At 42.4% G+C, this 23,478-nt stretch overlaps 1 protein-coding gene across 3 annotated transcripts in view; it reads left to right on the plus strand.

Moving 5' to 3' along the window:
• The window catches only part of THADA (THADA armadillo repeat containing), a 233,154-nt gene that overhangs the window by 4,589 nt on the left and 205,087 nt on the right, over positions 1–23,478 (plus strand). For 2 of the 3 annotated variants that reach the window (XM_070069195.2, XM_089326478.1), the window contains exons 4-13: positions 1,683–1,813; positions 7,949–8,097; positions 8,217–8,249; positions 8,499–8,547; positions 10,349–10,536; positions 14,641–14,735; positions 16,600–16,820; positions 17,836–18,527; positions 21,042–21,193; positions 22,774–22,929. In XM_070069195.2, coding sequence (XP_069925296.2) covers positions 1,683–1,813; positions 7,949–8,097; positions 8,217–8,249; positions 8,499–8,547; positions 10,349–10,536; positions 14,641–14,735; positions 16,600–16,820; positions 17,836–18,527; positions 21,042–21,193; positions 22,774–22,929 — 1,866 coding nt within the window. The remainder of the gene's footprint in view (positions 1–1,682; positions 1,814–7,948; positions 8,098–8,216; positions 8,250–8,498; positions 8,548–10,348; positions 10,537–14,640; positions 14,736–16,599; positions 16,821–17,835; positions 18,528–21,041; positions 21,194–22,773; positions 22,930–23,478) is intronic. The other variant, XR_016229415.1, reaches the window with a different exon arrangement.

A 23,478-nucleotide genomic window follows, 5' to 3' on the forward strand; every position in this document is an offset into this window, starting at 1 on the left:
TCTGAAGCCAGGAGCCAGGAGCTTCCTCCGAGTCTCCCACGTTGGTGTAGGGGCCTATGCACCTGGACCATCTTCTGCTGCTTTCCCAGGCCATAGCAGAGAGCTGGATTGGAAGAGGAGCAGCTGGGACTTGAACCAGCGTCCATATGGGATGCTGGCGCTGCGGGATGGGGCTTTAACCTGCTGTGCCACAGCGCTGGCCCCTAACTGACAGTTTTGGCTCTCAATCGTTTAATATCAGTTTATCATAGAGTTTTTCTTTTCTGTTCATTGTAAAAGGTCCTTTTATTTAAAGCTATAATAAACGCCATATTCAGACTTTTTCCATAATAGGAGTTGTAAATAGATAGGAGATGCTTGTCTGTTTTTTTTGTGTGTGGAAATATTTTTTTTAAAGATTTATTTATTTATTTGAAAGTCAGAGTTATACAGAGAGAGAAGGAGAGGCAGAAAGAGAGAGAGAGAGGTCTTCCATCTGCTAGTTCACTCCTCAAATTGCCACAGTGGCTGAAGCTGCGCTGATCTGAAGCCAGGAGCCAGCAGCTTCTTCCGGGTCTCCAACATGGGTGCAGAGGCCCAAGGACTTGGGCCATCTTCTACTGCTTTCCCAGGCCATAGCAGAGAGCTGGATCGGAAGTAGAGCAGCTAGGACTCGAACTGGTGTCCAAATGGGATGCTGGCACTGTAGGCGGTGGCTTTACCTGGTATGCCACAGCACCGGCCCGAGAAATAATTTTTTTTTTAAAGATTTTTTAGTTGTTTGAAAGGCACAGTGACAGAGAGAAAGAGAGACACAGATCTTTCATCTACTGGTTCATTCCCCAAGTGGCTACAATGCAAGGAGCCAAGAACTCTATCCTGGTCTCCCACATGGCTGGCAGGGATCCAAACTCTTGAGCCATCTTCCACTGCTTTGCCAGGTGCGTTAGCAGGGAGGTGGATCGGAAGCAGAGCAGCTGCGACTCGAACTGACATTCTGATGTGGGATGCTAATGTCATGAGCAGCAGCTGAACCTACTATGCCAATGCAGCAGCCCCTGTGGAGATAAATCTTAAAAAATTAACCTGAATATTCAAAAAATTTTTGCAAGTATATTTAAAGTTTAATTTAAAATATAAAGATTATCCTTATTAGTATTTCAATAGTAGGATTTACCACCTGAGCTTTCATTGTATTGTTTTGGAAAGTAATTAAATGTGTTTCTAATTTTGTTTTTTTTTAATATTTATTAAGATTTATTTATTTTATTTGAAAAGCAGAATTATAGAGAGACAGAGAGAGAGAGAGAGAGAGGCCGTCTGTCTGCTGGTTCACTCCCCAGATGGCTGTAATGGCTGGACCGGAAGTAGAGCAGCTAAGACTTGAACTGGCGCCCATATGGGATGCCGGCACCGTAGGCAGTGGCTCTACCCACTATGCCACAGCGCTGGCCACAATTTCTAGTTTTTCAATAGTGCTACAGATTTTCTGTACATTAAACCAGTAACAGATCTATGATTCTTTCTGGGTGTATGGATCAAAAAGGTTAATAAATACTAAAATAGATTTTTAAATCAGTTTCCTTAACAGTGCAGCATGGAAAACATGTTGCATCGTAGTGAGAACTTAGGAATATCTGTGACTATGTTACTTTACAATACTTGATATTAGAAAACATTATTTTAAATTTTTTGGTTTATAGATTGTGCCTTTCCTGGAGAAGATAGATAAAAATGGTGCGTGTGATCCCATGGTTCGAAGTTGCTTCAGTGTTTTAGCAGGCATTTATCTTTCTTTGAGTCTAAAGAATCCCTTGAAGAAAGTATTGGCAAGGTAAGGGAAACTAGAAATTCCGTGTTATAAATGTTGAATTTGACCGAAAGTGACTGAAGTTTCTTCCTTGGTTTTATCAAACTAAACTGAACTATATCACTAAAATTTTATGCAGTCTCTTTCTTTTTTTTATTTTTTTTTTCGCAGAGTGGACAGTGAGAGAGAGAGACAGAGAGAAAGGTCTTCCTTTTGCTGTTGGTTCACTCCACAATGGCCGCCGTGGCCGGCGCGCTGCGGCCAGCGCATCGCACTGATCCAAAGGCAGGAGCCAGCTACTTATCCTGGTCTCCCATGGGATGCAGGGCCCAAGGACTTGGGCCATCCTCCACTGCACTTCCAGGCCACAGCAGAGAGCTGGCCTGGAAGAGGGGCAACCGGGACAGAATCCGGCGCCCCGACCGGGACTAGAACCCTGGTGCCAGTGCCACAGGTGGAGGATTAGCCTATTGAGCCGAGGCGCCTGCCTCTTTCTTTTTTTAATCTGTCTCAACTGTGTGAGAATGTAAAAAACCTTAGAGACAGGCCTTAAAAACAGGCTGTGGGCTTTGTTATGGACATAGATTGCTGACATCCAGCTTGATCCATTTGTATTTATTAGCTATATATTTTTAAACTATTCATTGAAAGGCAGAGTTACAGAGACAGGGAGGTGAGATCTTCCATCTGCTCATTAACTTCTCAAAGGGCCGGGACAAAGCCAGGGGCCAGGAGCTTCATGGAGGTCTCCCACATGGGGGGCAGGGGCCCAACTTGGGCCATTTTCTGCTGCTTTCCCAGGCACATGTAGCAGGGAGCTGGGCCAGAACTGGAGCAGCTGGGACATGAGCTGGCAGTAATATGGGATTCTGGTGTTGCAGGTGGCAACTTAACCAGCTGTACCACAACACTGGCCCCAAGTTATGTTTATTTTTAAAATTTTTAAAAATTTTGTTTATTTTAGAAGAAGAGAGGCAGAGGTGGCTCCTGTCAGCTTTTCATTTTCCAAATGCTTGCAATGAGTGGGGCTGGCTAGGGCTGGGCTGGGGCTGAAGCTAGGAGCCTAGTATTCAATATAGTTCTCCTATATGGGAGAATTAGGAACACAAGTATTTGAGGTGTAACCTACTGCCTCCCAGGTGACATATTAGCAGGAAGCTGGAGTCAGGAGCTGGAGACAGGAGTCAAACCTAGGCATTCTGATATGGGACATAGACATCATAACCCACTTCTTAATTGCTAGGCCGGATATCCACCCCAATTTATTGGTTATATTTAAATCTGTCATTTTTTTTCCTCTACTTTTTCTATCTGTTCTTCTTCTTTTTGTAAAAGATTTATTTATTTGAAAGGCAGAGTTACAGAGAGGCAGAGGCAGAGAGAAAGAGAGAGGTCTTCCATCCGTTGGTTCACTCCCTAAATGGCCGCAATGGTCAGAGCTGGTCCAATCTGAGGCCAGGAACCAGGAGCTTCTTCTGAGTCTCCCACGTAGGTACAGGGGCTCAAGAACTTGTGCCATCTTCTGCTGCTTTCCTAGGCCACAGCAGAGAGCTGGATCAGAAGTGGAGCAGCTGCCACTCCAACTAGTGCCCATATGGAATGCCGGTTCAATGTGAAAATTTTACACAATATAGAAGGATACAAAATGAAGTGTGAGGCTGCTATTTTACTCTTTCTGGCTTATCTTAGTTTCCTTGATAGTTGTCACTTAACAATTTTTTTTTACTTAAAATATTCATTCATTAATTTGAAAGGCAGAGATGTCCATCTACTGGTTCACTCCCCAAATTCACATAACAGCTGGGGCTTGACCAGGTTCACCTGGGAGCAGAAATTCAATCCAGGTCTCCCATTTGAGAGGCAGGGACCTAACTGCTTGAGTCCTTACCTGCTATCTTGTGTTCGCATTAGCAGGAAGCTGGAATCAGGAAAGGGGCTGGGATCTGAACCTGTGTTCTCTGATAGGGGAGGCAGGCATCCCAAGTGGTGTCTTAACCACTGCCAAATGCTTACTTCTCACATAACATTTTTTTTTAAATTTTTATTTATTTATTTTTTGACAGGCAGAGTGGACAGTGAGAGAGAGACAGAGAGAAAGGTCTTCCTTTGCCGTTGGTTCACCCTCCATTGGCCGCCGCGGCCGGCGTGCTGCGGCCTGCGCACTGCGCTGATCCGATAGCAGGAACCAGGTACTTAGCCTGGTCTCCCATGGGGTGCAGGGCCCAAGCACTTGGGCCATCCTCCACTGCACTCCCGGGCCACAGCAGAGAGCTGGCCTGGAAGAGGGGCAACCGGGACAGAATCCGGCACCCCAACCGGGACTAGAACCCGGTGTGCCGGTGCCGCAAGGCGGAGGATTTGCCTAGTGAGCCACGGCGCCGGCCTATCACATAACATTTTGATATCTTTCTAGACCATTTTTGGGGGGCCTTAGCATATATGTGTTATATTTTCTTTTTTCTTTTTTGTACAAATGGGCATATACTCTTCATTATACTCTAGAGCTTGTTTTTTAAAAAAAATTTAAAAACATTTATTTATTTGAAAGGTGGAGTTGGAGAGAGGCAGAGAGAGAAAGGTCTTTCATCCAATGGTTCACTCCACAGATGGCCTCAATGGCTGGGCCTGGGCCAAGCCGAAGCCAGGAGCCAGGAGCTTCTTCTGGGTGTCCTGTGTGGGTGTGGGTGACAAGGCCCCAAACACTTGGTCCATCCTCTGCTGCTTTCCTAAGCACATTTTCAAGGAGCTGGATTGGAAGTGGAACAGGCAGGGCTCCAATTGCCACCCATATCCGATGCTGGCATCACAGGTGTTGGCTTTACCACAGCACTGGTCCCTGCTTTTTTTTCTTAATGAAAGAATATCTTACAGATAATATAACCACCCCTCACCCCCTTTTTTTCCTAAGTTGAAGTAAAAAACATGTAACTTGGGGTGAAGTGTTTGATGCAGTAATTAAAACAGCTGGGGTGCCAGTGCTGTGGTGTAGCAGGTAAAGCCATTGCCTGCAGTGCCAGCATCCCATATGGGCGCCAGTTCTAGTCCCGGCTGCTCCACTTCCAATCCAGCTCTCTGCTATGGCCTGGGAAAGCAGTGGAATATGGCCCAAGTGCTTGGGCTCCTGTACCTGAGTGGGAGACCCGGAAGAAGCTCCTGGCTCCTGTCTTTGGATTGGCTCAGTTCCAGCTGTTGCAGCCATTTGGGTAGTGAACCAGTGGATGGAAGACCTCCCTGACCCTCTCTCTTTCTCTCTCTCTCTTTCTTTCTTTCTTTCTTCCTCTGCCTCTCTGTAACTCTGTCTTTCAAATAAATAAATAAATAAATAAATATTTTAAAAAAAAAAAGTACCACCTGGAACATCCACAAACAGCAGGTGATGGCTCAAGCCCTTGTGTTTCTCCCACCTACGTGAGAGACCTGGATTAAATTCTCATCTTCTGGCTTAAGCCTGACTCATTTCTGGCTATTTTGGACATTGGGACATGAACCAATGGATGAATGAGCTCTCTTTTTGTCTCTGTCTCTGCCTTTCTTTTTTTTTTTTTTTTTAATATTTATTTATTTATTTGAAAGTCAGAGTTACATAGAGAGAGGAGAGGCCTTCCATCCGATGATTCACTCCCCAGATGGCTGCAACGGCCAGAGCTACGCCGATCCGAAGCCAGGAGCCAGGAGCTTCTTCCAGGTCTCCCACACGGGTGCAGGGGCCCAAGGACTTGGGCCATCATCTACTGCTTTCCCAGGCCATAGCAGAGAGCTAGACTGGAAGAGGAGCAGCTGGGACTAGAACTGGCGCCCATATGAGATGCTGGTGCTTCAGGCCAGGACGTTTAACCCGCTGCGCCACAGCGCCGGCCCCTCTTTGCCTTTCAAATACAAAAAATTTAAAAAACAATCAAATTTTTGGTAAATATTGCTAGATGGTGCGCCAAAAAGCTATTTTAATCGATACTTTTGCCAACAGTGAATGAGAGTGCCTGTTTCTTCCTATTTTTTCAATTCTAGATAATATCAATCTTTAAATCTAATAGGTAAGATATACTATCTGGTTGTAATTTGCAATTCACAAATTATTAGTATGATTGAACATTTTTTAATATGTGGAGTTTTATTGACTAATTTTAATTTCATCTAATGTACATTTTCTTATTAGAAATGTTTTCTTGATTTGTAAGAGCTGAGTATTAGGTTGTATGTCAGATACATTGTTACTTCTCTTTAGACTTTCTTCATGCTATCTTGTCTTTAAGAAAATTTTTTGTTATGAACACTGCAAATTTTATTTGTACTGTGTATATATCTGAGTTTCATGCTTTGCTGATGTTTGCTTTCTCTAATACAAGATTATAAAGACTTGTTTATTCTCTTTTTTTGTTTTACTTTTTTTTTTTTTTTAAGATTTGTTTATTTATTTGAAAGAGTTACACAGAGAGAGAAGGAGAGGCAGAGAGAGAATCTTCCATCTGCTGGTTCACTTCCCAATTGGCCACAGCTAGTGGAGCTGTGTCAATCCAAAGCCAGAATCCAGGAGCTTCTTCTGGGTCTCTCATGTGGGTGCAGGTGCCCATGGACTTGGGCCATCTTATACTGCTTTCCCAGACCTTAGCAGAGAGCTGGATCGGAAGTGGAACAGCTAGGACTTGAACTGGTGCCATATGGGATGTTGACACTGTAGGTGACGGCTTTACCCACTATGCCATAGCACTGGCCCCATTGTTTTACTTTTAAATCCATCTGAAATTAAGTTTTGACTGTTGGGTGAGGTAGGGATTCAACTTAGTTTTGTTTTCTATGTGGAGAGTCACCTAATCTGAACTGTTGAATAACCCATCTTTCTCTACATTTGGAATGCCATTTTATTATATTATATGTTGTATGCACATGTGCTTGATTTTAAACTTGGGTTCATACACCAAAACAACACTTGTTTCTGTACCATCATTTGATATAGTTTAAAAAAGTACCTATTGCTGCTGGTGCTGCGGCTCACTAGGCTAATCCTCCGCCTGTGGCACCAGCACCCCTGGTTCTAGTCCCGGTTGGGACGCTGGTTCTGTCCCAGTTGCTCCTCTTCCAGTCCAGCTCTCTGCTATGGCCCAGGAAGGCAGTGGAGGATGGCTCAAGTGCTTGGGTGCCTGCACCTGCGTGGGGGACCAGGAGGAAGCACCTGGCTCCTGGCTTTGGATCGGCATAGTGCCAGCCGTAGCGGCCATTGCGGGGTGAACCAACAGAATGAAGACCTTTCTCTCTCTCTCTCTCTCTCTCTCACTAACTCTGCCTGTCAAAAACAAACAAACAAACAAACAAACAAAAAAACTATTGCTTTGATTGAGATTGAGGTAAAATTGACATACATTTAATTTATCCATTCAATAGATTTTTATTGACTGCCTACTGTTTCAAGCATTTTTCCAGGAAGTAGAGATACAGAGAATGGAAGAGTCTAGAGCTACTGATGTTCCATTCCCACAGGTAGATAGCAAATAGACTAAATAACACATATAGTGTATTCGCTAGTGTGACTGCTATGGAGAAAAGGAAAGCAGAAGGGGAAAAGGGAGCACTGAGCATGGCTGAGGGTCTGATTTCAAGTGTGGTGGTTACTTTGTACAGTGTTGGTCAGATGTGATAAGGTGATATTGGAGACTGACCTGAGAGGGGAGGCAGTGATTGCTGGGTGTCGGAGGGAAGAGTGTTCTGGGCGGAGGAAATAGCAAGGGCAGTGACTTTGGCCTGTTGTCAGAAGAGAGGAAGGCCTTGTAGCTAGAGCTGTGCGAACAAGGCCCTGAGGTGGGTCAGACAGCTAGCGGTGGGCAGATGGCCTAGCATCTGGCAGGTCATTGTAACCATTTTGGCAGCTACTTTGAGAAGGAAGTTGTTGGAGGCTTTTAGGCAGAGAAGTAACGTGGTGTTTTGGTCGGATCACTTTGACAGCTCTGTTGGTAGTAGTCTAGAGGATGGGAGGAGGCTAAATGGACTCAGAGACCAGACGAGAGATGGTAGACCAGGGAATTGTAGTAATGGTGGTGTGAAGTTGTACTTTTTTGCCTGTATTTTGAAGGCTGAAGTCAATATTCCTATATTTGTTTGATTCTCCTCCCTCCCTGCATATGCAATACTACTAGGTTGTCAGATTTTTAATATTTTGTTCTTTTCTAGTTCACTGAATGGCCTACCTGAATTTTGTCTGACTGAGGCTATATACAGTTTTACTTTTCGTCTTGAGGAGGAGTTGAATACTACTGATGTATATTCTTATAGGAAAGTATTTGACAATCTGTCTTCCTGTATGGAGAGCTTTAACTTGGGTAAGCTTGTGCTTTTCTAGTACTTGTTCTGGCTCACACCAGTCACTACATCATTGCTTTTAAATAAAGTTCCTTTTAGTCCTGAAACTCCTTACCAGTGTTCATTTTTCTCCCTGCAGGCAGAGCGAGTGTTGATAATCTGCTTAAAAGTGGTAAGTCCTATTTGGCTTTGTTCCAAGAGGTGACGGATTATATGAGTCATTTTGGAATTGGCTCATTTGAATTTCTTGTCAATAGATGGAGTACCACAGACAACTGAGTTATATCATGTTCCTGCTTTCTGATTTCTGCTTCTATATTGTGATAACATTTTAGGCCATGGTGATTTAAAATATTTTCTTATACAGGAATTGCAGGTCATGGTTTTAAACTCTTGTTTGTCATTATGATCTCTGTTTCAGTGCTCCATTTTCTGCAGAAGAGTTTAGTTGAGATCCTGGAAGAAAACAGGCAAGTGCTGTGTATTTGCATGCTTGTGTATGTGCATACACACTGAGATTTGTATATTGACTCTCTACGAGCAAAATCTTCAGAAAGTTCTCAAAACAGGTGTTTCCATCCCTCTTCATTAATATATGACCTGGTTATTTAAATTTATTTTTTAGAAGTTTACCATCTAATTTTAAGAAGTTGAATAGGGGTTAGTGTTGTGGCACAGCTGGTTAAGCCCTGCTTGCATCACTCATATCCCATATCTGAGTGCTGGTTCAAGTCCCAGCTGCTCCACTTCTGATCTAGCTCTGATCTAGCTCCCTGTTACTGTGGCTCCGCTTCTGATCTGGCACGCTGCTATTGTGGCCATCGGATGATGGCTTAAGTGCTTTGGTTCCTGCATTCATGTGTGAGACCTGCATTCATGTGTGAGAATTCCTGGATCCTGGCTTCAATCTGGTCCAGCCCTGGCTATTGTAGCCATTTGGGGAGTGAACCAGAACATGGAAGACTCTCTCTCTCTCTCTCTCTTTCACTTTGCCTGTCAAATAAATAAATCTTAAGAAAAGTCGAATTAATTATGAGAATAAATAAGAAAGGGAAGAGGTCTTTCACCCACTGACCTTTGAACCTTTGAGTTTTTCTTAGCATCCTGTTCTCATTTCGTAGGTAAAGTGTCCTCTGTTATCTCTTTGGGGATATTAATGATCTTCCATCCACTGGTTCACCCTCCAGATGCCTGCAACAACCAGAGCTGGGCCAGACTGAAACCAGGGACCTGGAATTCCATCTGGGTCTTCTGCATATGTGGTAGGGGTCCAAGTACTTGAACCATCATCTGCTGCCTCTTAGGGTGTGCATTAGTAGGAAGTTGGAATTAACCAGGAATTGGTCCCAGGCACTCTGATACGGGGATAGCAGGAGTTGTAAGCACTAGGATTAACGCCTGCCTCATAACATTTTTTTCACGGGATCACCGTGGGTTCTACTGTGTTGAGAATAAACTGAGAGTGGCAGTGGTGGAAGCTGAGCAGTCAGTAGTCTGAGGGAGAGATGAAAGTGGTTCAGGCCAAGGTGGTAGCAGTGGAGGCAATCTGTTTTGGAAGGTGCAACAACAGGATTTTCTTACCAGTGGGATGAAGAAGAAAGAGAAAGTTTGGAGTTGAACGAAAGTTCACGTATTTTGAGACAGCTGTTAGACATCCAAGTGAAGCTACTGCGTAGGCAGTTAGAAACACTCTTAGGGTGTGCATTAGAGATTAGAGAGGTCTGAGTTGGAGATTTTTTGCAATTGTTGTTACAGAGATTGTAATTTATGAACTGCAGGAGGTTAGCATCAAGGGAGAGAGATGGAGAATAGAAGAGAACTAAGGACTTAAGGGAGCTTTAGCATAGAGAGAGATGAGCAAGCCCAGGTGTCTGTGAAAGAGCAGCGGTGAAGTAGAACATCCAGCAGAGCCTGACGTCTTGGAAGCCAGGTAAAGAAAGCTGGTTCAAGTTCCAGGCGTGTTGAAATTTGTAAGTTTTACCAGTTTTTCTTGTTTTTTTTTTATACCTTTGTCATGTAAGAGAGAAGCTAAGTTAGTTATTGGTTGAGGAAGAGGGACTTACTGAGGTTATTTCAGTGTTGAAATTTGCAGTAAATGTCTGCATAATTGGAATGTTTGTGGGTATGGAAGGTAGAGGTGTAAATGTCTATTATAATCTAAAATTGATTTGGACCCTGTGATTGAGGAACATGTTTATTTTTGAGAAGTGTAGAAATGGTGATAGTTTTATTTGAATTTCCTTTTGTAATAATGTCTTCTCTTCTTTGTAGAAAATTTGCTGGAAATCATATTGTTCAAACACAGTTGATGAATGACTTATTGGTAGGCATTAGAGTTTCGGTGATGTTAATACAGAAAGTACAAAGTTTCCAGGGAAATCTTTGGAAGACTTCCAGTTCTCCCGTGTGGCAAAGTATGTGTAGGTTGCTGAGTATTTTCACCAAGTTTTTAAGTGATGGTAAGTGTAGCAACAAATGATGGTTACCTTTGGGGATTAATCGGCTTTTCCTAATAATGTTATGAAATATATATATATATTATTGTATCTTATATTTGTGTTTATATTGATTGATTGTTGGATATAGTTGACTGAAAGATTGAATTTCTCCTTCCCCAACTTTTCAGAGTAGGGAAAGGCCCTGGATAACATAGTTTTTTTTTTTTTTTAAAGATTTCATTTATTTATTTGACAGAGTTACAGAGAGAGAGAGAGAGAGAGAGAGAGGTCTTCCATCCGATGGTTCACTCCCCAATTGTCTGCAATGGCCAGAACTGCCCGATCTGAAGCCAGGAGCCAGGTGCTTCTTCCTGGTCTCCCAGATGGGTGCAGGGGACCAAGCACTTGGGCCACCCTCTGCTGCTTTCCCAGGCCACAGCCGAGAGCTGGACTGGAAGAGGAGCAGCTGGGACTAGAACTGGTGCCCATATCGGATGCCGGTGCCACAGGCGGAGGATTAACCTAGTGTGCCATGGCGCCAGCCCCGATAACATAGTTTTAATTCTTTTTTTCTTTCAAATGTACCGATTCAGCAAGGGGTAATGTTAAATGTTCTTTTTTTTTTGACAGGCAGAGTTAGACAGTGAGAGAGAGAAGGACAGAGAGAAAGGTCTTCCTTTTCCATTGGTTCACCCCTCAAGTGGCTGCTACGGCTGGTGCGTTGTGGCTGGCGCCTGTGTCGATCCGAAGCCAGGAGCCAGGTGCTTCCTCCTGGCCTCCCATGCGGGTTCAGGGCCCAAGGACCTGGGCCATCCTCCACTGCACTCCCGGGCCAAAGCAGAGAGCTGGACTGGAAGAGGAGCAACTGGTACAGAATCCAGCACCCCGACTAGGACTAGAACCCGGGGTGCCAGCGCTGCAGGCGGAGGATTAGCCTAATGAGACGTGGTGCCAGCCAAAGGAGTTTTCTAAGCTGTGTGTATTACATGCAAGAAAGAAAACTACCTTAGTATTTGAAAGCCTCAAGTAGCAAAACAAGTCTTTAGACAAAATTTCCATATACAAAGGGAAGATCTGAAAAGATTGGTGCAACCCATTCAGTTTTCCTTAGCAGCAGGTGTTACAAATAATGACAGTAGTTGCTGATTGTGTGCCTGGTCACAGTATTCCTTCTTATGGCTCATCTAGTTATGTGAACTGTACCCCTAGAAAATTAAGCAGTGTATGAAAGGAAGTGACCATTTATAAAAGTATTTCAATAAATGAATTAAAATGAAGTGATAGAATATCAGTTTTGTAGCCTCCAGTGAACTAACATAGGCATTGAGCATCGATAGTAGCTGATATTACAGAAACAGAAAACCATCAGCATGTGCCTCATAGTCTTCCTGTTCCTACCTATAGCCTTCCCAAAGGGATTGAACTGGAGAATAATGCTGTTTCTGAGTTAGCTGCCAACTTGCAGCACAGGGGAACAGGATCAGTCAGCGACACAGCACCCAGACTCCAGGAAACTGTTCAGTGCCAGCGGCTGGGGGTCCTCAAGAGAGAGATTTTAGTAGAAAGGGACAAAGGGCGGCAGCTTTAGATGAAAGGCATTACATTTTAGAAAATTATCACAGTAACCATAATGTTTAGGAATCCACATTTGATTGCTACAGCTATTGAGGAAACACAAGGAAGTAATTACGGTGAAAAGCGGAAGAGTGAGAGAGGGGATTGTGACTATGAAGAGGTCTAAGAAAGAGCCTTCAGGGCTGGGGACCAAGTTCTGTATTTTGCCTTTGATGGAGGGGACCAGGATGAACACCTAGTAATTTATTAAGCTATACATCATTTTGAGTAATTTTTTGTATCTGTTTTATAGTTCAATAATAAGTTAAATAAAAAGCATTATGTAAAACATACGTAGCTACATGAAAAGCTAAATTATCCTTTCTTCCTTTACCTTCCATTCTAGATGGCAATGTACATATGAATTTAACTTAATTAAAAGCAAATATTAATTAGCTCTCTTCAGAGCTCTCATTTGTAAAAAACAATAAATGACTGGTTTTGTTAGACTGATTGGGGAAAAAAATAGCATGTCATTGTTTCTATGTTTTTTTTTTTTTTTTTTTTTTTTATTTTTATTTTTGACAGGCAGAGTGGACAGTGAGAGAGAGAAACAGAGAGAAAGGTCTTCCTTTTGCCGTTGGTTCACCCTCCAATGGCCGCCGCGGCCGGCCGGCGCACCGCGCTGATCCGATGGCAGGAGCCAGGAGCCAGGTGCTTTTCCTGGTCTCCCATGGGGTGCAGGGCCCAAGCACCTGGGCCATCCTCCACTGCACTCCCTGGCCACAGCAGAGGGCTGGCCTGGAAGAGGGGCAACCGGGACAGAATCCGGCGCCCCGACCGGGACTAGAACCCGGTGTGCCGGCGCCGCTAGGCGGAGGATTAGCCTAGTGAGCCGCGGCGCCGGCCTGTTTCTATGTTTTTAACCATGGTAAATAGTGAAAGTTCTAGTTACTGTCTAATTATTATTTCCATTTTTCTTTTTGCTCAGCATATCAGCTGGATATTAAGAAAAAATGATTAGGCCGGCGCCGCGGCTCACTAGGCTAATCCTCCACCTTGCGGCGCTGGCACACCGGGTTCTAGTCCCGGTCGGGGCGCCGGATTCTGTCCCGGTTGCCCCTCTTCCAGGCCAGCCCTCTGCTGTGGCCAGGGAGTGCAGTGGAGGATGGCCCAGGTGCTTGGGCCCTGCACCCCATGGGAGACCAGGAAAAGCACCTGGCTCCTGGCTCCTGCCATCGGATCAGCGCGGTGCGCCGGCCGGCCGCGGCAGCCATTGGAGGGTGAACCAACGGCAAAAGGAAGACCTTTCTCTCTCTGTTTCTCTCTCTCACTGTCCACTCTGCCTGTCAAAAATAAAAATAAAAAATGATTAACGTTTTCTTAAAATATAACATACAAACAACTTTTCAGAGGATATTTGATTTTTAGAAGAGGAATTTGTTAATCTTTAAAAAAGCTTTAATTGGTTATATGCAGAGAAAACATGATTTCATATGAGACTGCTGCTTTTCTGAGAAGTTGATGGCACCTAAGCTCTGTTATTCTCCTGAATCTTAAAGCTTCATACATCAGTAAACTATTTAGCTGCAAAACAGAAAGTTAAACTTAAGGGACTTAAGTAAGTGTGCCTACTTGCTTTTCCCACATAGCAAGTTCAGAGACAGGTGATCCAGAACTGCCGGAGATTCTAAAACCTAAACATCTTCTGTCTTTCTGCTCTGCCTTCTTTAGCATGTTGGTTTTTGCACCCATGTATTTGTTGTCTCATAATTGCCAAATGGCTGCTCTAACTCCAGCTATCATGTCTGTATTCAAGGCAGGAAGAGGGGCTACTTGCATCCTTACCTTTAATCAGGAAAAACCCAGGGTCTTCTGCTTATATCTCATTGGCCTGGATTCTCTCATGCGGCTGTCTTTAGTTGCACTGAAGATTGAGGAAGCAAGTATCCTGTCTTGCTGGGTCTGTCCCAGTCAAAGCCACCGTTTGTTATCAGGGATGAAGGGTACTTCATACATAAATCATAGTGGCTGTCATACTTCTTGTCTAGATTGTGTAAAACATCCTGTTATCATAGGCTAATAGAGATTAATTGCTTTGGGTGCAGTGCTAGTGATAGCAAAGTTTGTAATTAGCATTAATTTGGGTTCGGTACACAAGCCCTGCCATCTCTTTCAGGGAAAGTATTTGCAGATGAGAGTTGGCTGAGGCATCTGTGGAGGGGAGGGCATAGTTGGTATTGCTGCCAGTTGTGCTAGGAGGCAGTGAGTGTGGAGGAAGAGAGTGGATGTTGGAGAAAGGAATCACATTTATTGCATATCAGAAGGTCTGTGTTCATTGTTCATGTAAACATACAGCAGCTGTGTCAGATAGGAGCTCATTTGCCACATTTATGGAGGAGACAGCTGAGTCCCTGGGAGCAGAAATAATTTTGTCTAAAATCTGCTTTAGGAAGTGGTCCAGCTAGAAATTATTCCCAGGACTGTTTGACCCAAAAGCATCTGTTCTTTCCACTGTACCAGGATCTCTTTTAATACATGCTTACTCTTGCTATTTTTTTTGCCAAATAGATGACCTCCTACAGACTATTCAGAGCACATCTGGATTAGCTGTTATTCTTTTTGTTAAGACTATGTTTCATCCATCTGAAAAAATTCCTGATTTGGTAAGTGCGTCTCCTTTTTAGAATTGTGCTTTAGGGGCTAATGTTGTGGTGCAGCAGGTAAAGCTGCCAGCTGCAATGCCGACATCCCATATGGGCCACTGTTTTGTGTCCAGACTGTTCCATTTCTGACCTAGTTCCCTGCTAATGTCCTGGGAAAGAAGTGGAGGAGAGCCCAAGCGCCTGAGTCCCTGCCACCCATGTGGGAGACCTAACAGGAGTTCCTGGCTTCCACTTGTCCCAGCACTGGCCATTGCAGCCATCTGGGGAGTGAACCAGTAGATGAAAGATCTCTCTGTCTCTTCTTCTCACTTTGTAACTCTAACTTTCAGAATAAATAAATAAATCTTAAAAGAATTGTGCTTTACTGAGAGTTAGATGTATGTTTAACTTTTTTTTTAAGAAATGAATTGGGGCCGGTGCTGTGGTGCAGTATGTTAATGCTCCGCCTGCAGCACTGGCATCCTGTTTGGGCGCTGGTTTTAGTTCCCTGTGCTCCTCTTCTGATACAGTTCTTTGCTATGGCCTGGGAAAGCAGTGGAAGATGACCCAAGTCCTTGGGCCATGCACCTGTGTGGGAAACCTGGAAGAAGCTCCTGGCTCCTGGCTTCAGACTGGCCCAGCTCCAGCCATTTGGGGAGTGAACCAGCATATGGAAGACCTTTCTCTCTGTCTCTCCCTCTGCCTGCCTACAACTCTACTTCTCAAATAAATAAAATCTTAAAAAAGCAATAAATTAAAAAATACATTTTTTACATAGTCTAGATCTTTATAATGGCTCTTTTACAAAAAAGACAGTTCCAAAAATTCATATAAAGCCAAAAAAAAGTAACACTCACCTGTAAATCTACCTCACAAGGATGATGAATAACAACACATTTGATATATATATATCCTTGTTTTCCTAGTGCTGTTATTTCAGTTCCATCTCTCACTAGTATCATAAATGATATTTATGTTACTATATTTATAATGACAATATTATGCAGAGAGTAATATGTGGATATATACAGTAATTGATAAATATGGGCTTTTAATTAAGAATAAATCAAATGCTGTACATTAGAAAATGTGCAAGAGTCAGTTGTTTAGTGTGTTTGATCTACAAAGAAAGTGTTAATTTATAATTTAGGCCACAGTTTTTATATTTACTACTGTAAGTTTTTCCTCTTGATGTATTATCTAGGAACTTGTTTTATCTTTTTACGTAATCTTAAGTAAAATATATATGCATCATTCTGTCACACAAAATAATTATCATTAGATAAAATTGAAAATATTTCTCAAGTCACTTCTTACAAAACATTCAGCTCTTCCACCTGCAGGTGGCGATGTATTATGTTCTACCAGTACAGTCAGATCAGCAGTACAGTCAGATCAGCAGAAGGATTCATGAACATTGATTTAATTTTTCCCTATTTATTTATTTATTTTGAAAGTCAGGGTTCCAGAGGGAGCAGGAGAGATGAAGAATTTTATATCTGCTGGTTCACTCCCCAGATGGCCACAACAGAGTCAGGAACTTCTAGGTCTCCCTTGTGGGTACAGGGGCCCAAGCAGCTTGGGCCATCTTCTGCTACTTTCCTATGCCATTAGCAGGGCCTTGGATCAGAAGTGGAGCATCCGGGACAGGAATGGAATACCGGCGTCGCAGACAGCAGCTTTACCCTCTGTGCTATAACTCAGGCTTCAATTTTTTCTCTTTTAATATTGAAATAATAATTATAATATTTGTGACTATTTTATCTTTAAGTTTATTTTTTTCTGTGATGTTTCAGAGGAAAGATATTTTTAGATTTATGTCTTGAAATATCTCTTGGGAAGTTTTAAAGCCTTTATATGCTTTAGTTCTTTTATTCTTTTCCAGATAAGCAGTGTGCTTCTCCGTTCAGTGGACTGCACCAGCGTCCCCGAGTGGTTCATGAGCTGCTGCAAGAGCCTGTGTTGTGCCAGCCTCCCTGCATCAGCTCTCTTATTCCTGTGTCAGGGGACGCTGGCCATGCTGGACTGGCAGGATGGGAGCATGGGCCTGCGTGGGGAGGCCCTGCTCTTAGATACTGCACATGTTTTGTTCACCTTGAATTCACAGTGAGTTCTGATGCTGCTGTATCATGTTTTGTTTTGCTTGTAAGTCATTTAAGAGACGCAGCTGAGCTGGTATTATTAGTATTCAGTGACAGGTGGTCAGGGTAAATCCTAAATTAAAAGTGATACCTGTATAAGGAATGAAATGAGTGTGAAAGAGAAGCTGAGGTGAAGTGAGCAAGAGAATTATAGAAATTATTGGTGCAGGTTCATCTGCAATGAATATTTTTAAAATTAATTTTAACATTTAGGTCTTTGTGCTAGTATCTTTGAAAACTATAAAAATTTCAATGCTCGTATGTGAAGTGCTTTAGAATTTCATGAAAAACTGAGATAGGCAATCTAATGTGATCTTCGTGTGTCTGGTAGATAGGATAAGAAGCCTAATTTGTTGAATGAGAAAGTGAAATTTAGGAAGTAATTTATATAAGATCATGTTGCTAAAGAGAACTCAAGTTGGGAACTCTGTAACAAGGTCTTATGACTTCAGAGGAGTTTGTTTTTTTTTTTTTTTTTGGTGTTTTTGAGAATATTGAATGATAGAGCTTGCTAGAAATGAAAGTGTGGCTGAAGGAGGAAAGCTGCAATGTTGTAAAAATCATTTTCTATATGTTGGAGCTATAGTTTACATAGGATGCAAGTCATAGCATGTTTTCATCGTTGTAAAAAGAAACTCCATTTCTCCTAACCTTCCTCAACCCTAGACCCTCAGTATATTTTAAATCTCTGGTGAAACCATCGTCACAATTAAAAAATAAATGCTTCACTCACCCTCCCACCCCCATCACCACGTTTCCTTGTGTCCATTTTTGGATTATTTTTTATAAGGTGAGAAGATTCACATACAAATGTGAGATTTGTTTAGGCTTTGTGATTTTTTGTTATGGCAAATTTAATGCAGATTGAATTCCCAGTTCATTCTGTGTATTTAATATTTCTAAAGTCTAAATGATTATAAGTGAAATTTTTCTTTCTAGTCGGTTTATAGTACTACGTCTCATGGCTTGTTTTTCCTCAGGATTAAGGAAGCGACGCTGGAGATGTTTCTGTCTAGAATCTTGGCATCTTGGACTAATTCAGCCATGCATGTCCTTGAATCAAGTTCCTCAGGCCTCAAGGACAGTCTGAGTGGTAATTCAGGCATCGCTCAGAGCCTTTTGGAATATGTCTATACCCATTGGGAACATCCATTGGATTCTCTGAGACATCAAACCAAAATCATATTCAAAAATCTCCTCCACATGCACCAGCTTACTGCAGAAGGGGCAGATTCAGTCACTGATCCTTTCTTTTTGGAATTGACTGGGAATCTTCTGCAATTGGAATGGCATATTAAAGGAAAGTACACATGCCTTGGCTGTTTGGTAGAGTCTATAGGAATTGAACATATTTTGGCAGTAGATAAAACCATTCCATCTCAAATCTTAGAGGTGATGGGGGACCAGTCATTGGTACCTTATGCAAGTGACCTCTTAGAAACCATGTTTAAAAATCATAAGAATCATTTGAAATCCCAGACTCTCAACAGTGCTTGGATTGACCAGTGGCATGAGACTTGGGTTTCTCCTCTCCTTTTTGTACTGTGTGAAGGACACCTGGATCAAAAATCTTACCTGATTGATTATTACTTGCCAAAATTATTGAATTACAGTCCTGAAAGCTTAAAGTACATGGTCCAGATTCTTCAGGCTTCTATTGATGCTAAAACTGGTAAGAAAAATGAATTTTTATTTCAGTAGTTTCTAGTTATGGTGCTTAAATGTGGGCAGATGTTGACCACGTTCATATTACCACTTCTTTGAAGAGTAAAGGGAGGTATTATTGGTATCTAGTTCAGGTTGAAACAAATGTTCCTGTACATAGCTGAATGGAGCTTTCAGGATAAAGTTGTGGCAGTAAGCTAAGGAGTAACTCCAGTAAAGGAAACCATAATAAGGGTTCCTTTATTACCAAGCTTTAATTCATTTAACTAAGTTTTTAGTTTGTTTTTGTGTTGTTAGTCTAGTAAAAGTTTGTGTGTTATATAATTTGCTTATTCAAGTGAGACAGTAATTAAAAATTGTCTTAGTCAAGGTTAAAAAGACAAGTGAATTGGCAGCAGCAAGTTTTTGCATCTGGGGTAGAGTCAACATTTGAAGACATGACCTCAAGAAACAGGCTGTATTGTTTTAGAATAGGATAGGAATTCAGTAACCCTGAAGGACTCAGTGCACTAAAGCAGAATTTGATAATTAATATGTAAGATGGTGATCTGGACTCATATGAATCCTAAAATTAGTGTATTCTGTTTCCAGGCAAGAATATTGTGTCCTACTGCACAATTTAGGAAATATTTTCAGCTAAAATGGTTAAAAACTTTCAGTATTTCAGAGTTATCATGAGATAACAGGAACATTTGATTTTTGTACACAAAAATAAGCCATTATTTGTCATTGTTAACAATAATTGTTCTTGACTGTTTGAGAAACCGTCTAAAATCATGAATCTGTTCTGTAATAAGATTGTCTTAATTTTTATGTCAAGGCACCTTGTGAACCAGCACTCCCTGTTCCCTTAATAATGGCCGATTTCCTAGTCTCTCAATCTGCCAGGTTCTTCGTGAGCCTCTTTTTATCTTCTTTACTAAATAGTAACTCCAAAATATGCAGGGAGGTTCAGTGTTTATGTTTAGAGAAATGATAATCTTTGGTCATTGAAATGTTTTTCCTGTTCTTGGCAGAAAGCCATTTTGATTTTTGTGTTATTATTTTTAATGTCTTGTTCTTTCCCCTGATTCATTTTCTAGTTCAATTCTTTAAAAAAAGATTTATTTATTTGTTTATTTGAGAGGCAGAGTGACAGAGGGAGGAGAGGCAGAGAAATTGATCTTCCATTCGCTGGTTCACTCCTCAACTGCCTTTTAACAGCCAAGGCTGGGCCAGATCGAGTTCAGGAGCCTAGTTCATTGTCTAAGTATCAAGGAAAAAATAAAAATAATAGCAGGGGTCAATGCTGTGGCATAGCGGGTAAAGCCGCTGCCTGCAGTGCCGGCATCCCATATGGGTGCTGGTTCAAGTCCTGGCTGCTCTACTTCTGATCCAGCTCTCTACTATGGCCTGGGAAAGCAGTAGAAGATGGCTCAAGTCCATGGGCACCTGCACCCACGTGGGAGACCCAGAGGAAGCTCCTGGCTCCTGGCTTCGGATTGGTGCAGCTCTGGCTGTTGCAGCCAGTTGAGGAGTGAACCAGCAGATGGAAGACCTCTCTCTGCCTCTCCTTTCTCTGTATAACTCTTTCAAATAAATAAATAAATCTTTAAAAAAAATTAGCAAATTAGTTGTGATTCCTTTATGTTAATAAGAGAATTATGCTTGTTTGAAATTATTGACATAAGAATAATTAAACCATTTTAGATAATAATTATTTTATGTCCCAGCATTCTGGCACAGTGGGTTTTGCTGCTGCTTACAATGCTGGCATCCCGTTTCAGGGTATTGATTCCTATCCTGGCCTCTTTGCTTCTGGTCTAGCTCCCAGCTTATATGTCTGGGAAAGCAGTGGAAGATGGCCCAAGTGCTTGGGCCCCTGCCACCCACATGGGAGACCCAGTTGGAGTTCCGGCTCCTGGTGTCAGCCTGGTCCAGACCTAACCATTGCAACCATTTAGGGAGTAAACCAGTGGATGGAAGATCTCTCTGTGTCTCTTCCTCAATCTCTCTCACTCTGCTGTTCAAATAAATAAGAAAATCGTAAAAACTTATTTAAAAACAGGAAATTCATTTTAATTTTTCAAGGATTTATTTATTTGAAAGAGAAACAGAGAAAGAGGGAGAACCAGAGAGACTGATTGATTGATCTTCCATCTGCTGTTTCCCTCTTCAAATGGCTACAACATCTGGGTCTGGCCCAGGCTGAAGCCTGGAGCCAGGAACTACTGCCTTCTCAGGCACATCAGTGGGAAGGTGGATCAGTAGCAGAGAAGCCAGGACTTGAACCAGCTCTCTGAAATTGTATACCAGTGTCACAAGCAACAACTTAACCTGCTGTGCCAGAATGCCAACCACTAGAATAGAACTTTTAATTTGTGGTAGAATTTAATTTAAAATGTGACTTTGGTGTATTGAAACCTAACTTTCCTTGGAAGCATGACAGTTGACAACTGAAGATTACAGTAGTCACTGCATAACACAGGCATGATCTTTGTTATTGTGCTATTGGGACAAGAGCAGTCTTTTTCATCCTTAGGGTCTTGTAATAGCAGAGGGGCTCTGGGGGCTTTGGTGGCATGTCTGCGAACAGCTAGAGCTCATGGACATCTTCAGTCTGCAACTGATGCTTGGGAGAACCTTGTGTCCAGTGCAAGAATAAAGCAAGGCTTAATTCATCAGCACTGCCAAGTAAGGAATCAAAATAACTGGGAATGAATGTGTGCAATAGATTGCCAACTTTTTCATTCATTTAGCAATCCAATATAGAGACCTCTGTGTTATACCTAGCACTGTTTTCGTGGTCTTTGAAGAGGGTGAATACAAGGTAAAAAGTGTGTACCTTGTACTCAGGCTACTTAAAGTTTGGTTGGGGGGGATAAAAAAAAAAAACTTAAAACAACTGGGGAGTCCTCGAAGACATCAGATGTGCCCTTATGCATGAGGACTTCCTTGGGACACTCTGAAGAGTGTTTGGAGTGAGTGGGTGGTGGGTGACTGGGAAAGTGGTGGATGTGGTTAGAAGAGAGGAAGCACATACAATGGAAGGACCCAAATATGCAAGGACTAGAGGCTGATTACGGACATTGTGTGGCAGAAGTGGAATGTTGTGCATTTTATGGAAAGCTCCAATGCCAGCTGAAGACTTCACTGGTTCCTAGTTTTCAATTGAATAAAAATAATCCAATCAGAGCCACTCAGTCTTCAACAAGGTGATGGCATTAATGGAAACAGAGATGAGTTTCTAATGGGGTAGTAAAAAGAAACCAGGAGACCCAATTGGAATGTACTGTGATGAAGAGCTCCTGGGGTAACGTGGTCAGTGAGAAAAAGGCATGGAGCTGAGCATTACCATAGAATAAGAATGAAAATTCCTTCATTTTTATAAATCTCCAGTTGACTTTTTTTAAAAAAAGATTTATTTTGCTTATTTCAAAGACAAAGTTAGAGAGAGAGTGAGAGAGTGAGAGGGGGGAGGGTCTTCCATCCACTGGTTCACTCCTCAGTTGGCTGCAATGGCTGGAGCTGCACCAATCCAAAGCCAGGAGCCAGGAGCCTCCTCTGGGCCTCCCACATGGGTGCAGGGACCCAGGGACCTGGGCCATCTTCTACTGCTTTCCCAGGCCATAGCAGAGAGCTGGATCGGAAGTGGAGCAGCCAGGACTTGAACCAGTGGCCATATGGGATGCCGGCGCTGCAAGGCAGTGCTTTAACCTGCTGTGCCACAGTGCTGGCCTCAACATTTTTTAATAATTTTTCTTTTTACGATCTATCTATCTGTCTATCAGTCAGTCAGAGTTACAGAGAGAGAGGGAGAGACAGAATAATCTTCCATCTTCTGGTTCACTCCCCAAATGGCCACAACAGTCGGGCTGGACTTGGAAGCCAGGAGCCAGGAATATCTTCTAGGTCTCCCACGTGGGTGCAGGGGCCCAAGGACTTGGGCCATCTTCTACTGCTCTCCCAGGTACATTAGCAGGGAACTGGATCAGAAGTGGAGCAGCTAGGAAACAAACTGGCTCCCAGGTAGGATTCTGGGGCTGCTTGCTATGCCACAGCACTGGCTCCAGGTTGACATATTTAAAAAAATGATGTTATGGGTAATCACTACAGGATCTTTGGGGCTTGGCTGTCCGTCTGAGGTTCATATGGATGGGCAGAAGTTTACTTCTGTCCTTTGGCAGCCCATGCAAATAATGAAACATTTCAAGTGGTTTAGATTTTGCATATGTCCTTAGAAAATTAATATTTTACTGCTTGATGTGTTTTAGGTACGAATAGACACTTTAGGTTTGCTTTGTGAAAGCAATCGAAGCACGGAAATTGTGTCCACAGAAGAAATGCAGTGGATTCAGTTCTTTATCACATACAATCTTAACAGCCAGTCTCCAGGAGTGCGGCAGCAGATTTGCTCTCTCCTTAAAAAGGTAGAAGTTCCCATGAGAAAGTAAAGGGAAATAGTAAACTTTACTCTGGAGATAGTTTTTATAAAGAGCCCCTCTTTTGGGATAGTGTGGGAATGGGCATGAGCTTGGGCTCCAGCATGCCTTTTTTGTGGCCTAGTCTATGACTCCATAAAACTTCTATCTGGGATTAAAATCCAGAGTGAGAAGTCTTTTTCTTTGGCTATAATAAAGTCAACCTTGAGCTCTTTTGTTGAAAGAAATAAAATCTGGAGCTGGATTTCTCAAGGTGTGAAGTGGTTTGAAGATCACTTTTGTAACAGGAGGAAGGATGCATTGTGTTTTTGTAGTATCTCTAAGGGCCTCAAAAAAAGGCCATTTCTGATTAGTTCAGCTTGGGTTAATTATACAGCACACATAAGGGGTGAAGAACTGGTAGAGTATAGAAACGAATATATTCTTTTTGGGTTCCTGCTGACTTAAATGAAATAGAGAAACTAAGGTTTAACGACCATGTTCTGGTTTATATTAGAACTTTTGTTTAAAAAATATAAATGTTCATTTTCTGTTCAA

This window comes from Oryctolagus cuniculus, chromosome 2 (assembly GCF_051225735.1).
Source record: "Oryctolagus cuniculus isolate XC-2025 breed Fujian yellow rabbit chromosome 2, ASM5122573v1, whole genome shotgun sequence".
NCBI lineage: Eukaryota > Metazoa > Chordata > Mammalia > Lagomorpha > Leporidae > Oryctolagus > Oryctolagus cuniculus.